At 40.3% G+C, this 13318-nt stretch overlaps 1 protein-coding gene across 1 annotated transcript; it reads right to left on the reverse strand.

Moving 5' to 3' along the window:
* Positions 1 to 3101: 3101 nt before the first annotated feature.
* On the reverse strand, positions 3102 to 12827 carry LOC132972968 (hyaluronidase-5-like). The gene is made up of 4 exons (XM_061036131.1): positions 12748 to 12827; positions 5979 to 6927; positions 4982 to 5071; positions 3102 to 4886 (listed from the first exon to the last, which is right to left on the reverse strand). Exons 2-4 carry the CDS (start codon positions 6906 to 6908, stop codon positions 4473 to 4475), a joined length of 1434 nt encoding a protein of 477 aa, XP_060892114.1. The 5' UTR covers positions 6909 to 6927; positions 12748 to 12827; the 3' UTR covers positions 3102 to 4472.
* Between the last annotated feature and the right edge of the window lie 491 nt (positions 12828 to 13318).

Consider the following 13318-nt stretch of genomic DNA (forward strand, 5'->3'; position numbering starts at 1 on the left):
TTTAATGTTGCTGTTTTGAAAGCTAATGAATGGGTTTCTTTAAAATCTGAATCCATTGGACCCAAACTTAGCACCCATCTTCTTTCTCCTCTGCACAGTGATGCACTTTTGTAACTTTTGTAAATCCAAAGTCAAAGGTTGCTTTTAGGAAAATTGATCACTTTCCTAAAATTCTTTTAACTTGCCATTTAAAAACTAGAGATTTACTTAAAAATACAATCAATACTACAATAACAAAAGATGACGTCGAGGATGGCGGGGAAACATGGGAGTGGGGGACGGGGTTCTCCAGAGGTAAGACATGACAAAAAAACAATGGGGAAGTAGCGGACGAAGCAACAGAGTCCGCTACACGACGCTATAATGAGAGTATCTGCAAAAGAGTGGAGAAGAACATATAAATATATATATATATAAAATACTGGGGGTCTGGCAGGAGAAACTCCAGGTGAAGTCCGAGTGAAAAATGTGGCTGTCACGTATACAGCTCCTCTGGGAAATATCCTGAGTTTTTATGGAGATTTCTACAAGTGTGAAAGTCCTACATGACGGCAAGAAAAGCCAATGGCTCTAATTGACCTGTGGATAAGTGCTACTCCTTCACTTTCATTACTAAAGCTCTAACATTTTGTGGCAGTCAGAACTCAGATCATCACCTCCTCTCAAATCCACACCGACGACTCTGTGTTGAGATGTGTTCAGCCGTGACATTTTCCCTCGCTGACTTGCAGGTCAGAGCAGAAACCAGGAAGAGAACCCAGACATGAAATATTCATACGACACACAACAGGCCGGCTGTTCATCAAGGCGGCTCCCTCACTCACAAACTGGATTCTTCTGAAAGAGCAGCTGATGCTGACGAGTCCTGAATATGGATGAGAGGACGTGAAATGATGTGTTGTGACTTAAAAAATCTCACTGTGCCGTGAAACTTATTCATTCACACAACTTAACAATGAGTGTGTGTTTCACCACTGAGCTCTGCACATTCCAGACTACAGAACGTGGTTTATTTTACAACCAACACTCTGTTTACTTGGTTAATAGTGTTTTGGGAGAGTCAGCCATAGGGCGGCTGTGGCGCTTTGAGTAGTCAGAAGACTAGAAAATAAATATACAAGTCCTTTTACCTAAAGTGCACAACCACACGTAGCAGCGGTTTCCACAATGCTCGTCGTTTATTACACACTACATATAGACCTTACAAAGCCCAGTTGTATGGCTACTATTTTATCAAATTTGTACAAAATAGTGTCCACATGAACCGTCATGTCACTGTTGAGTTGAGATGCAAAAGGAAGCAGGAGCTCCGCTATAGGCATCCATCCATCGCAGAAGCGCCGCTCAACCTAAACTTCTACAGTAGGTTTTTGGCGCTACTACCACCCGACGCCCCTGACGCCCAGCCACTTCCATGGGACTGTGTCGTCCCACAACATGTTTAAAATCAATCAAATAAATAACAAGGGAAACTTGCTAACAGCCAATAATCAATAAGGCCAGCAAGGTTTAAGGATCAGCATGTGGAAGGGGAAAAGTGTACCAAAACACCTCTAATGCTAAGCTAAGCTAACCAGATGCATACTTATAGCCTGAGATAAATACATGTTTTGAGTTATAATGACGTTGGCAAAATTAGTCCGGCCCACTGAAGGTCTCATTGGAACTAATCCGGCCCCTGACCCAATATGAGTTTGACCCCCCTTCCTCAGATGTTATGAACATACACGAGGGTGGTGTCAGTCTTCGCTTACTCTCAGAAAGAAAGACAAATAGTGTTAGCAACAAACAACTAGTGAGGAATTAGTATATTTTTTATATATTTCCTGTAAGAAGTAAGCCTGCCAGGTTTCATCTTTTTGTAAGTTAATCCTCTTTTTCTTTGAAACCTGTAAAATAAACCTTTACTCATATCATTTTGAGTTTTCTGGTGCCTTATATGAGCATCAAATCCTCAGTGGATTTAAACTTTCACTTTCACACTTCAGACAGTAACTGTTCTGTTTTGCAGAAACTGTGCAGTAAAATGTGTGCTGTGATGAAATTAGAATAATCTTGTCCTCTGGTTGTGTTGGTGCAGAGCTTTTTGTGCAGGACTTGTGTGTCTCTCTCAGATCTCTTGTGTGAAATCAGAAGCAGCAGGACGATCACGGCCCACCGCTGGAGGAGAAAAATGTTCCTGACAGCAGAACCAAATAACAGAAGAAAACCCTGCTGCCTCGGGGACACACAGTCAGCATGATCAGTGACACACTGAGAGGTAAGCAGCCCACATGGACACGGCAAGATATCCTGCTCCAGATCCTGTGGATTCATATTTACATTTTTTGGTTATTTTCTCTCATGCTATTAGCCAGAGTCTCTTTGATGTTGCATCACAAACTGGCTGCTCTACTTAAAGCTTTCTCTGCATTTTGGCCGGAAATTGTTCATGTGTCTCAGAGCCACTTTAGAAAAATGTTTCTGGTTGGTTCAAAGGTTCTGTACGGTGGCCCTGAGGCTCAAAGGTTCTAAGGTGTATGGTGGCCCTGAAACTCAAAGGTTCAAAGGTGTATGGTGGCCCTGAGGCTCAAAGGTTCTAAGGTGTATGGTGGCCCTGAGGCTCAAAGGTTCTGTACGGTGGCCCTGAGGGTCAAAGCTTCAAATGTGTACGGTGTCCCGGAGGCTCAAAGATTCAAAGGTTCTGTACGGTGCTGAACGACTTAAATTACTGGATAAATAAATATGTATGTGCAAATATTGCTACAGCTTGTTTACTTCAGTGACAGCAGCAGGAACAAAGTTAGTTATGTAGATGATTGTCCAAGACGTTTACTTTATTTACAACAGATTTTTGGTTATTTTTCTTTTGCAAGTTATGTAATTAGTATCTGTAGTTTTTGCATACTGGATCATACTTTTGGCACCCCCACTGTAAGGTGCAGGTAAAGAATACAACAGGGTGGCCCCACCTGTATAATATTAGTGTGGACTAACAGAGCTCTGGCTCCCCCTGCAGGACAACAACCTGCAGTGCAGCCAAGAGAGTTTGTTTTCTAAATAAGCTAACTTTATTCAAACATGACATTATAATAAATAAACACACAGACATTTCATTTGGCTTGGAATAAAGTGTATAAAAAACTATTTTTTAACAACAATATCAAATTTTGAGTACCAATAAAGTTACAAAGAAATTAGTGGAATAAATCAAATGACAGAGGAAAAGTGAGTAAGAGACAAGAAAAGGAAAGACAAAGTCTCAGGAGTTTTCTTCAAGATTAAAAGTTAGGAATTTCTATTCACCATACATTTTAATTTAAATACAAAAACTATTTGTGTAAAATAATGAAATGGGGTTTTGTTCTTGAGTATCTAGAATAATCACATCATAATTATAATTTCTAAGCCTGACAAGCTGCTTTTATTTGATGTGGTCAGGTCAAACTTGACATAATGAATAAAATGGTGAAACTACAGCTGTGATTAGAGACAAACTAAACTGCTGTTTTCACGTCTTTTTCAAAAGTCCCGGTGAGTTTGTCCATTAACCCCATAGTAATGGGATAACATGATGGTCAGATCTGTATAAAGTCAAGCCCGCAGGAAGGTCCAACACCATCGTCCAATGTCGTCATAATTTTACCACAACATTTCAGAGGAGCACGTGAAGGCAGCATTCATTTCCCTCTCAAATCAGCTCGTTGGAGTAACATTTCTACTGCTGAAAAGAGCCTTGCTGCTGAATTGGGAATCGAATCCCCAACCTTCTGGTTGAGAGATGACCGACTCTTCTAACTGAGCCACAGGTCAGAGCGGCTTCACACTAAAATAAATCAATAAAATATCATTTTGCACAGCAGATACGTATAGAAAGACTTCTCAGAGCCAACCCCGACTGTGACTGACTTCTAGCGCTCTTGTATGAACGGTCACTTTTTGTCCTGAGCAAAAATGTACTCAGAGAATTACACGAGGCTGACAAAGCCGAAGAGTCTTTATAGAAAAATACTCCTTAGTCACTCTTTTATGAATTATGATTATGAAATATGATTTGATTTGATTTTTTTATACAACCATTTCTCTTTAAATACTCCTGTCTCAACAGATCCTCCTTCTCCTCCTCCTCCTCCTCCTGTTTCTGGTCAGGATGTGCTGTCATCCAGTGGTTGTCTCACTGTACTGCATGCATCTACTGCCACAAGAGAACAGGTAAAACTGTGTGTTAAATGGAAATCTGACAATCTGTTTGAGATTCCTTGTTACAGATATAATGAAGATTATAATGTTATAACCTTAACTTGGTTTATGTTATACTCACATGCTGTCAGGAGAAACTCTGCCTGAATAAGAGCGAGAGATTTGGTTTAATTGAGTTTTAAAAAATCGTTCAAAGTGCTGATAAAAAACAGTCAGAAATAACAACAGAAAACATTGTGAACAAACTGAAGCTTGAAATTGTCCCAAAGTGCCTGAAACCACCCGTCCTTGACTTAAATTGTCATCATGATAAACTTCAGACAGAGCAGTATCAGCAGGAGGGGGTGGGGCCTTTCAGCCCCTAGATTCCTCATCGTGGCGACAGCCTCAGGTATGAAGTTGAGCATGAGAACTGACCTGCACGGCTCGTCGCTGTAACACATGCAGTCGAACTTTCTATCAAACCAGTCAATGTCGTCCTGCCATAGGTCACCACTGACAGACAGTGGTCCTCCGCGCCGCTGCCGATGGATACGGAAACTGTTGGGGCTAAGGTGAAGGTAGACGTGTTCATCCCAGTTCTTCCTCACACAGCGACCTCGGCCCTGACACAGTGCCTTGCTGCAGAGTTTGGTCGCTGTGGTGACGTTCAGGATGTACGGGTTCATAATCTGCTCCAGGTGACGTCGGGCATCAAAGCAAGAGTCCTGCAGGATTATGGGATAGAGAGTGATTGGTTTTCAAGGGCAGTTTCGAACTGAATACGTTTAAAGCTTCACAGAAAACTCCCTTTAGTTTTTACCTCAGTGTCTGTGAGGTTCATGTCTCCCCATGAAACGACCCCTGCAGCACCGAGGGCGGCGGCTTCTCCGATGGTGTTCACCAGATCAAACTGCAGAAAAATAAAAAAGTCACCCATTAAGCCTTTAAACTTAAAGGCTTAATGGGTGACTTTTTGATCCAGTAGATGTCGCTCTTGAGCACTAGCATGAAACCAAAACAACTCAAGCTGCATTGTAATGTTAGCATGCTAATGTCAGCGCTCTTAAGTTAGCTTGTATCTTCACATTGCATGTAAATTTACCTGAAATGACCGTGATCTGAAAACACTTAGGTGAAGTTCAATTAAGCAGTGAGTACAGTATGTTATTCTTCTTTTCTCTAGTCCCTCAATTAAACAACTTTAATAGGCAAGGGGAGGAGCCGACCAGCCGTCCTGGCGATGTAAACAAAGTGAAGCTACAGCTAGGAAAGCTTGGAAAGCATCACAGACAGTGGGACTCGGATGTCACACTCATTGTAGACAGTCATGACTCACAGAGTTATTTTCAGAGGATATACTTGATTTCTATTACATTTAAGTGTGAAAAATCGCATTTTAAGACACTTAAGATCATAGGCATGTTTTCTAAAACCGTTTTTAAAAAGAATCCTGCATGTTTGCTTTTATGCCTACTCATTACTGCAGAGCTGGTGTACAAACCATTTAGCAAAATATGTTGCTTTTTGTAGTTTTCTCGGCATCGAGGTGAATAAATCCAGCTTATCCTAACAAGAATCAGTTTGTGTAACGGGTGTTTTGCATTGTAACTGTATTAGTAAGGGATTTTCATGTGATCAATAGAATAAAGGCTGTCTGTGTTTAAATTCACTTCCATGTTGTAAGGTATTGAAACTCTGTTAATTTCACTAGGTGGCTTTACAACTAATACATCTAGAAGCACCAGTACTCTTTCTTAACATTTAGTTTAAAATAGAAAAGCATGTGTCTCTTCTAGGCATTCAAAGGTGTGTCTGACCTCCGACATGTAGTCATCGATGCTGTCTTTGTACACAGGGCGGATGTAGGCATAGACGGGGACAGAGTAGGAGTTCTTGGGGAGCGTCGACACCCTCATGGCTTCCCTGATGCGGTGACGGACAAACAGCCGGGCCTGCTGGGAGTCTCTGAGCACCAGCTCTAGGTAAATGGATGGAAAGAGCGCCGTGGAGTCTTTCCAGAGCCACAGCAGTTGGTCATTTCTGTCCTCTTCGATGGGAGGACACTCTCCAGTGTAACCCTCCATGTCCTGGTTGTAGTCATAGTTGTAGCAGTCGGGGTACAGGTAGTAACCCCAGAGTCTTTTGGGCCTCAGCCTCTTCCCGATGCGTAGCGAACGCAGAAAGTACCTCTTAGCCGCGCGCTCAAAAACGATCTTTGCTCGGTCCTCAGCCTCTTCCTTGGACAAGGACGCATTCTTTTTCTGGACCGATTCGATGGAAATCTGTCGGTAGATGTCTTTGCTGCCCCAGTTTCTGACCCACTGCGGCCTCCACTCCTCGAAATCCAGCACAGCCAGGCCTGGCCGGTCTGCAGGGATGTAGTACTCGATGTCGTCCTCGGCCAGCTCGTGGTGCTCCTGCAGGTCGACCAGCTGCGGCAAACCCTCGTCGTACATCTCGCCAGTGTCTACGTCCACATAGGGGAAGAGGCCGAAGCGGTCGGTGTAGAAAATGGAGATGGTCTGGTTGGTTGCTGTCTTCAGGGTGCTGCTGACGAAGTGGAAGTAGGAAAGGTTGAGTGGCATGCCGAAGCGGACCTCGCACAGCTCGGTCGGGGCGTTCCACATGAACAGGAAGGGCTGGTCAGGGCGGATGGGAGGGTCTGTCCTCGGTAAGGCTCGGCTGGAGGGCAACAGCGTGAACATGGCGATGAAAAGGGTGAAGAAATGCCGTTTTACGCGGCTCATTTTCAAACAGTTATCTGATCTATGAAGAGAAGGAGCAAGAACAAAAACAAACAAATGATTAAAAGATGATTGTATACAAAAAAGTAACGGTCTTAAAGGTTTATTGAAATCAGTTAAATAAAGAAAGACATGATGATATGAATTTGAGATTTTTCTAACTATTTAAAGACAAATAAAATGTTTGAAAGGTCACACATTATGCAAAATCCACTTCACCATGTTTCTCTAACACTAATATGTGTCCCTAGTCTGTCTACAAACCCCCCAATGATGAGAAAAGTCCATCCTCTCCGTCTTTTGCCTGCTCCACTTTTCAAAAAGAGAGATTTTCCCTTCATAACATCACAAAGGGCAGTAACCCCTCCCCCAGATGGGTGACGCTCCCACAGCTAGGTGTTTGTTCTGCCCTCTGAGTCTGCCTTCTCACCATAAACAATATGGACATGGAGCGAGAAAGCCAGAGCCACCCAAGCCCTTCCAGAGGGGGCGTGGTCAGACACAGCTCATTTACATTTAAATCTACAGACACAGAAACAGCCTGTTCTGAGCAGGACTGAAATAGAGGGGTTTATAGACATGATCAAATACAGGATCAGAGTTGATTTAGAACAAGAAACTTCACACACATGTTTTGGGGAGCTCTGAGACTTATTTAAACTGGTTGAAGAGGAGGAGAATATGTCACCTTTAATATACAGACAGTATAAATTGTACACAAATTCACTTTTCCTGTGTTAATGACATGGAATGTATTGTTCTCAAATTAAATCTCTCAGCCCAAATGTCATTCACTATGATTGGAATGTATAGACCATCCACAAAAACTGTTTTTTATGAACAATTGAATGCCCTTCTGAAGGAATGTGATGCTAAAAATTATTTTATTAGGAGATTTTAATATAAATTGGAGTGATAAAGCTAAAAGGAAAGAGCTAAAATGTGTTACAAGTAATTTTGATTTCTTTTTTTTTGGGGGGGGGGGGGCTTTTTATGCCTTTAATGGAGAGATAGGACAGTGGATAGAATCGGAAATCAGGGAGAGAGAGTGGGGAATGACATGTGGGAAGGAGGCCACAGGTGGGATGTGAACCTGGGCTGCCCGCTTGAGACGACAGCCTCCATACATGGGGTGCACACACTAACCACTGCGCCACCAGCAACCCAAGTAATTTTGATTTTAAACAGGTAATCAAAGGGCTGACTAGGATAACTAGCTCCTCAGAAACACTTATTGATATGGTTTTCACAAACAGGCCAGAAAGAATAAAGACATTATACAATTTGATCACAGGACTGTCTGACCACAATATGATTTTGATAGTAAGAAAGTTATCTAAAATGAGATCAAATCTATCAACCCAGACAAAGTTAGATCAGTATGGAATTGCTAAGAGTCAATTGCCCAGACTTGATAATGCAATTAAAGAGGTCAATTGGAATGAACATCTAGTCCATAAAAGTGTTGATGATAACTAATTCTTTCATGGTTATACTTGAAACAATCATACACAGTTTTAAGAGAAAAATTAGGTGTAAACCAGGTAAAAAAAAAAAACACCTACCTTGGATAAATGAGACTATTCGGTCACTAATGAAACAGAGGGACCATGCCCTTAAAATGGCTCTTTAAAATAAACTGGTCCATGAGAGACGTCAGGTTTTAAAAGAGCTCAGGCAGGGAAAAGCAACATTTTGTATTAATGCTATTCGTGAAGCCAGCGGAAATACCAAATAAATCTGGCAAAATTTTAAAAAATTGACAGGGAAACCAAATGCTATTAGTAAATCAATAGACATTAATATAGAGGGAAATTTAACTCATGATTCGAGTAAAGTGGCAGCCACATTTAATTGTTATTTTATTAATTCTACAAAAACTCTATCTCAGAATCTTTCTGGATCAAATTACTCTCTCACCCCTTTAAACAAAGATGCTCCCACTTTGATCTTCAGAGAAGTGACAGACTCTAAAGTAAATATGATTATCTCTTCTCTTAATGGTTCAAGGGCTAAAGATATATATGGGATGGATACAGTATTTATTAAAACCCACAAGGAGGCACTTACCCCTTCTATATTAAAACATTTAAATTGGTGTTTCCCGACTCCTGAAAAACTGCTATAATCACACCAGTATTCAAATCAGGTGATCACACTGTTGTTAGTAACTATAGGCCGATAAGCATTCTTCCAGTAGCATCAAAAATTGCAGAGAGAAATGGATCTCTGAACATATTACCACTCATTTAAATATAGGTTATGTCCCATTGCATCCTATGCAATTCGGGTTTCGAAAACATCACTCTACGGAAACGGCTAATTGTTTTTTAATTAAGTCTAAGTTGGATAAGGGTGGAGTTGCAGGAGCTGTTTTTCTTGATTTAAAGAAAGCCTTTGATTTGGTTAATCATGAGGTTTTAATTGCCAAGTTATCTAAGTTTAATTTCTCACCTGATGTCATTAAATGGATAAAATCATACCTAACAGACAGGAAGCAATGTGTTTGTGTGGCTCATACAAATTCAAATATAACTAACATTCATGTGGGTGTACCCCAAGTTTCTATTTTGGGTCCCCTGTTATTTAGTTTATATATTAATGACCTACCTAAAGTCTGTCCATCCATTGTAACCTGTCAGATGTATGCTGATGACTCAGTCATATATCTACACGCTAAAAACAAAAGGCAAGCTGCAGAAGAGTTATCAGCTACAATGGTCAACATCTCAAATTGGTTAGCAAATTCATGTCTGCACCTCAATGTCAATAAAACAGTATGTATGCTTTTTTCAAAATCTGTAAATAAAGATCCAGATCCTCCTGTTACGGTAGAAGGAAGAACACTCTTAGTGGTACAAGAGTTTAAATATCTAGGAATATTAATAGATTCAAAACTTACATTTAAATCACAAGTTAAAAAAGATAGGAATAGAATCAAATTTAATTCAGTGAATTTCAGACACATTAGGAATAATTTAACTACGGAGGCCTCAAAGTTGTACATGAATGCCATGATTTTATCACATATGAATTACTGTATCACCAGTTGGACACAAACAGGACGGACCACATTAAGATCAGTTGAGACACTTTATAAACAGACCTTAAAAAACATTGGATAAAAAGTCAAACTCATATCATCATTGTAAAATCCTAACTAAATATAATTTATTAAACTGGGAAAACATGATTAAATTAGCCGACATTTTGCTTGTATATAAATTTTTTCATCGTATGGCTCCCCCGCCACTCAATGAATTCATTAAACAAAATCTAAACACATCTACCAGAGCATCTGCAAGAGGGGATCGTAAAATTCCATGTATAAAAAGTAGTTTTGGGCAGTCAGTCTTTTCTTATCGAGCAGCACATACTTGGAATACTATACCCACAGAACTAAGGAACATCACATCTCTGAAATCCTTTTCTAAATCTATAAAACAATGGCTATTCAAAAATCAGACATGCTGCCATAATCTGGATTAATGTACTTTGTCTTTACTTGTAGTCTGTGCGCTTATGCTCCTTGTCTGTGCTTATACTGTATATGCTCCTTGTCTGTGCTTATATATGCAGGGACTGCAGATGAAAATTTGCCTGCATGGCTAAATCTGGCACATTTACATGTGTGACTTTGTTGCTCTTGTTAATTAATGTGCGTTGTCCCTTTTAAATAAAGAAATCTAAATCTAAATCTAAAATATCTGTAATCATTCACATTTATACATATTAATTTGAATTTTTTTGGAGCATCACACACATTGTTTACCGTCACATATTTCTTCATTTTTTTCCCATTGCAGCCGTTTGGAACAATGTTCAGTTCAAGTTAAAACATGGAGAAAGTTTTTCATATGACAACAGTGATGTAGCACCACATGTCTCGACTTAAAAGGAGATTTATGTGTTTTTAATATCCTGACAAAGAACGGCTGACTCTGTAGTTGTTGAGGTATGAGACATCAGCAGCTTCAGTTTCTGTCTGTTGCTCACGGCAGCAACAAATCCAGCTGTGAAATTTGGAGATGTCAAATTCACTTTACCCTCTTATCACTGACTGAGATGCTGATATTTCACTGGATGCATGACAAATTAAGACGCCAAAATACATTACCACTGAACTAAGTAGCTGCACTGGGTTGCACTGTCTTTACATAAGTTCAAACATGGCCGAGTTTGAGTTCTAACAATGCACTCATTTTTTTCTCAAAGTCCACTGCACAGCTCCTACATTGCACCTTTTGAACATTTTGTGTTTCTTATTTTTTATATTTTACATTTTTAAATTCTATTTTATATATTGTAATAGCTTCTTATACTATATTATGTAAGTTGTTGCTATTTCTACTTTATTTCCTTGTTAATTGTTTAGCACCAATACACCAAGTCAAATTCCTTGGATGTGTAAATGTACTTGACAATAAAACCTGATTCTGATTCTGATTCTAATTCTGATTCTCATAACATTTAAGGTGTTGCACAAGGGGAGATTGTTCTAATGTAGGCAGAAGTTACGACTTAAGTCTTACACCTAGCCCGAGGCAGAGAAAGTCCTCTGTAAAAAAATAGGGTTGTCATGGTGATCGTGTTGCACGTACGACTTGGAGGATGAGGATGACTGGAGGGTTTTAGCATCGGTTTAGTAGTGTTGTACATTTTTGAGATCTCTGTCTCGTCTTGGAAAAGCATTTTTCCTTGGTCTCAGATACCTTGGGTTGCACCATCTTTGCAAAGTTCAAACAGGGCCTAGTTTGAACATAAGTTCTAACGATGCACTACAAACATTTAACCCCGTGTCCTAACAGTAGGCGAGAGTTACATGTCGTTATCAAACGGCTCACGGTGTTGTTGACACAAGTCAAAACTCAACATTTCAACTCTTGTTTCTCTTGGACAAATTAAGCCAATGATCTCAAACCACTTTACCACAGAGTGTGATGGCTTCTACTGAGAATCATCCTGACCTGTTGTTGTTTTGTTTTGTGACCTTTTTATTTTGTTTTGATTTGTATCTTGACATCTTTGTAAATGAGGGAAACCTCAATGATTTTCAAGGCTTAAATAAAGGTTTGAAATTAAAATGAAAATGTCAAAATCTGTTTTTCATACTTAAGCAACAACTTATTTATACTTATTTACAAATGCATCATCTTGTTAATTCAAGTGATATTTTTTTGGCTGAAAAGCACCTTGGTTAGGTTGCATAAATTTGAAGAAAGCTGCAAGATTAAATTTTCTATTTCCCCCTCATCTATCACTTGAAGTATTAGTTTGTTTTTTGTATTTGTCAATACTTAGAAAGGTCAGGTAAGACTGAAAAGAGCAAACTGAAACCAGACACACTGCAGATGTTACAGAGGCTTTACATCTATTTATAGTCAGCTGTCAACAAGTCTCACACAGTCGTACCTCTCTATAGAAAAACGTTTCCTGTTGTTTTTACAAGCTAATCTCTGCACCTGTCTGCACGGCCTGATAACACTTTTATTCACCTGTTCTGCTGCCTGATGACTACGAGACCCTGTGAAACAGTCCTCACTGTCAAAAGAACTGACTGATAGTTTAATACACTCAACGCAGTGTAAGCTTCTGTATCTTTACGAGTTCACAGGATCAGATGTGTAACTACAGTAACTTTGTCTCCAGGCAGGTTACAGCCTGACAGGTTTATGATTTCTGTCGTTTTCAAAAGAGGCTACACTCCTGAGAGTAAAAACAATGTCACAGCTGCTGATGAACACGACCCCGGTAATGTTGGGTTAAACTCTCAGGAAAACACCAATAAACCTTTGAACCCAAATGAGACAGTTAAATAAGATGTCATTAAGTAAGTACCAACCTGCTGTGGTGGTCCAACGTCCCCCCTGTCCAATCTGCACGCTCGGTGAGTCGTTAAATGATTACTTGTTTGTCATAAACGCCAACCTTGCTCTCATCTGGAAGTCTAAACAGCTCCTCTTTAAACGAGCTGATGCCAGAGCTTCAATCACAGGCGCAGAACACTTGTGGAAACTTGTCAGAGCAGAATGATTTGCGGGCCCGAGGTGTTCTGTTATTTATTGGGACGTCCTGATGTGTTCCAGGCTGAGAATGAGTCCTCCCCCCCCCCCACCTCCCCCTCTCCGCCCGGAGGCAGTTATCTGAGGAAGCTCCGGGATGAGGACAATGTGTGGACACAAGTGCCGCTCATATCCGGGGGCTGTGTCAGGACACGCGAAGTATGCAGTGAGAGTTTGAACTTGGTCAGCTGTCGATGGAGGTTCACTAAAAGGAAATCTACTAGAAGAGTGGTGAATCACATGAAGAAACTGGGCTGTTCCGTCCGTCTTCAATCATCACCAACTTCTGCTTTATGTGGCCCACAAAGGGAAGGATTACTCGTAATTTGGCAGGAAAAAAACTGCAATACA

The sequence above is a fragment of the Labrus mixtus genome, chromosome 4, assembly GCF_963584025.1.
Source record: "Labrus mixtus chromosome 4, fLabMix1.1, whole genome shotgun sequence".
NCBI classification, from domain to species: domain Eukaryota; kingdom Metazoa; phylum Chordata; class Actinopteri; order Labriformes; family Labridae; genus Labrus; species Labrus mixtus.

Coding starts and splice junctions, on each gene's coding strand:
- LOC132972968 (XM_061036131.1), bottom strand. CDS start 6,908: ATGAGCCGCGTAAAACGGCATTTCTTCACCCTTTTCATCGCCATGTTC. Junction 5,072..5,978: donor TCGATGACTACATGTCGGAG/GTCAGACACACC, acceptor ATTTTTCTGCAG/TTTGATCTGGTGAACACCAT. Junction 4,887..4,981: donor TGAACCTCACAGACACTGAG/GTAAAAACTAAA, acceptor ATAATCCTGCAG/GACTCTTGCTTTGATGCCCG.